This window comes from Onychostoma macrolepis, chromosome 01 (assembly GCF_012432095.1).
Source record: "Onychostoma macrolepis isolate SWU-2019 chromosome 01, ASM1243209v1, whole genome shotgun sequence".
In the NCBI taxonomy this organism is placed as follows: Eukaryota; Metazoa; Chordata; class Actinopteri; order Cypriniformes; family Cyprinidae; genus Onychostoma; species Onychostoma macrolepis.
The window spans coordinates 3894284-3897498 of NC_081155.1; the positions used below are offsets into that span (position 1 = coordinate 3894284).

The 3215-nt window shown below is 38.2% G+C and overlaps 1 protein-coding gene across 1 annotated transcript; it reads right to left on the reverse strand.

Moving 5' to 3' along the window:
* Positions 1-237: 237 nt before the first annotated feature.
* On the reverse strand, positions 238-2386 carry LOC131547742 (caspase b-like). Its single transcript, XM_058788361.1, has 5 exons — positions 1728-2386; positions 1314-1569; positions 1102-1200; positions 652-761; positions 238-579 (listed from the first exon to the last, which is right to left on the reverse strand). Exons 1-5 carry the CDS (start codon positions 1788-1790, stop codon positions 472-474), a joined length of 636 nt encoding a protein of 211 aa, XP_058644344.1. The 5' UTR covers positions 1791-2386; the 3' UTR covers positions 238-471.
* Between the last annotated feature and the right edge of the window lie 829 nt (positions 2387-3215).

Genomic DNA, 3215 nt, shown 5'->3' on the forward strand with positions numbered 1-3215 from the left:
CAGGACCGATTTGTTAGAGCCTGCAGTTGAACTTGGCTGCTAAATCTGTCTCTATACAGTAATATCAGATTGAGTCTCCTATTCAAGTGAGTCAGTGTCGTCCACGTTTCTTCTACAAATTAAGATGCTGAAGGAAGAGCAAGGCAAATTAGAAAACTTTAATGATTACATTTTTGAAGTATCAAAGATTTATAAAAGTTCTTATAAAAAGCAAACTGGAGTAAAAATTACAGCACATTCTCACTATTTTTTGGATTTGGATAAGACAATCAGTTTTATGGTTAATATTGTAATAGCATATGCACTGTAAAAAACAAAGTTGTTTTAAATGAAAAAAGTAAGTGTCCTTGGATATTTGAGTTGAGTAAACTTAAAATTTTAAAGGCAGCAAGAACACTTTTTCAGATGAATAAAATGTAAAATAAAATTGCGACACAGGTATGAAAGACCAGTTTTGATTTAACCTGTACATCAGAGCCCAGGAAACAGATATAATTTCTTTGTAAGGGATGTTCTTTCTAGGCACGGCAAGAGTTTGTCATCCGTTCTTCCTGGGCGTGACGCCATGTCTGAGGTGACCTGAAAAAATGGGGGTACTTTGAATGACAATTAAGGCCAATCAGTTTAAATGATCGTTCTTTTCCAAATTACCTTTGTGAATAACTCCATAATGTGATGTTTATGAGCCAGTTCACAGAAAACCTCCACTATGTAGTTGATAAAATGACTTCCAGTTTTAGTATTCCTGTATGATGCAGTATCTGTAGAGACAATTCATTGGTAGGTTATACAACAAAGTACTTTACAAAGCAACCTTTGAAACTTTGCTCATTGTTGCAGAAACACTGGCCGACATGAACAGACTGTTTTTTTATTTTTTATTTGCTAATATTTCGTCACCCATCCGAGTGGTTTCATCAGCTCTCTATGACAGTTCCTGCCTCAATGTGTGGATCAACATTAAGCTAACATTTTTAACAAAAGGACAACAAAGTTCAGTTGCTTTAACCATTTCTACCACGCATTCAAGTATGAGCAAAATGAACAGGTGTGAGCTACCAATCAATCTCATTTCAGCAATCAGTGTTTTTGAGGACTCACCAGGGAGGCTGGACATAAAGCAGACAAAGTCTTTCTCTCTGTGAACCCAGGAGTCTGAATCAGGCACTTGGTCATGAACTTCCACACCTCCTCTGTGACCTGAGCGACAGAGATATGGTTAACAATATGGAAGACTCTATTGCTGTATGCTGAGAAATTAAAATGAGAAATAACAATATCATGACCACTGAGTTTCATCAGTCATGCTGTACCTCCTCTGCAGGCCTGAATGAGAATAACCTTCGGTTTATGAATCAGAGCGGGACAGTTCACTGAGTTCAGATGGGAGAAGGTCTCGTCAACAAAGTAGACATCTTTGGGGTTCTTCTTCTTATGATAATGGACACCTGAAATGGCATCTCTATTGTTAATTCTGCTCCCGTGAGACATGATGACCACAAAGGTGCTGTCCGAGTCTCGATGTTCAGGGAGAAGTTTAGAGAAGTTTCTGACTTCTCTATCTATTGCCTGTGCATAAATAAACAAACTTTTTTTAAATGAAATGCATGCTATAAAATGCATAGTATAATTAGACTTAAATATGTGTTCACATTTCTATTTCCACACTATTAATCTATTAGCTTTACCTACTTGGCAGTATTGGTTTCATATTTTGTTTTACGTACCTCTCCAGAGAGATTTCTGCGTTTCACAACGCTGTAACCCAAAGCTCTCAGCAGCCACTCCATGTTCTCCTCGTCTCTCTCTGCTCCGTCCCTGTTGTCCTCTTCATAGTCAAATACAATGTTGGTGATCAGCAGAGCAACTCGTACGTACGAACGTCCCAGGAGGACTTGAAAGGAGCATTAGTTCCTGTTTCATTAGTTGTATTGGTTTTTGATTATGTCCTGTGAGTTTCCATAGTAACTGATTATGTTTGCCACATGTGTCTTGTTTGGATGTTAGTTTGCTCATGTATATATTGCCCAGTTTGTATCTTGACTTTTTTGTTGTTGTCATGTTAATGGTGTTATTTCTGTTCTGTATTCCTGAGTTTCTAGTTTTGTATGATAAATGTTATACCCAGTCAACACGTGAGGTCACGTGATGATCACAGTGACATCACACCATTCTCATACGGTGATCCTCACAGTGTGAGTAATATATGAGCTCATTGTGAATTCAAAATGTTGAGCAGGTTGAGACGAGGCAGTTCAAATATCAGTCACCGGGGGGACATTCTACTTCCTGTTTCTCAACACTATCACAGAGATATCACAGTGCTCTCACATGATCAGCTCATGAATGCACGCCCAGCTAACAGATTTCTGTTATAAGATACAAATGAAACATACGTTACCATCGTGGTGAATAGTGTTTTCTTTAGTTGGGCTCTAGACCCTTGACTTTATAACATATATTTTTGGGGGCTGCTGTAACTGTGTTTGAAAAGCACATTTGTTATGGCAAGAAAATCCAAAAAGACTGCAACCAGGTGATATTGGTTTGTTATTGATGATAGCAACGCAGCCATCACCTAGACTCAATATACAGTCTTGGTGAGGTTTTATTAATCAACAGTTTCTAAATATAATAGTTCTGTGATTGTACGGTATAGGATCCAGCAGTCTCATAATCAGTTATGAAGGATTATAAAAGCATAAGATATTAACTACCCTCTCATTTAAACACAACGAGAGACATCAAGAATCAGTGTATGAATCTCAACAATGGTGACAATCAAAAGCTTCATGCTGCAATGCATGCTGGGTACCTAGTCTCTGTGCAGTGAGTGCACTTTGACCTCACTTTAGTATGAGCACACAGTGAGGGCGCTGTGAGGTTACACTTTTAGCTCACTGTTACCTCACATTGTGACCTCATCACGAGTATCCTGTGAGCTCATGGTGACATCACTGTGAGATCAAATTGTTGACTGGGTATACTCTTTCATCTGTTCTTTTATTTTTTTATAAAATACCAGTGCTGCGTTTGGATCCAACCCTCTACTCTCTCCTTGCCTGCAGCCGCACTGTAACCCTACCATTTACATTTACATTTATGCATTTAGCAGACGCTTTTATCCAAAGCGACTTACAGTGCATTCAGGCTATACATTTTTATTTTTTATCAGTATTTTTTACCATTTTGGTCCTCGAATCTAATTGGTTGAA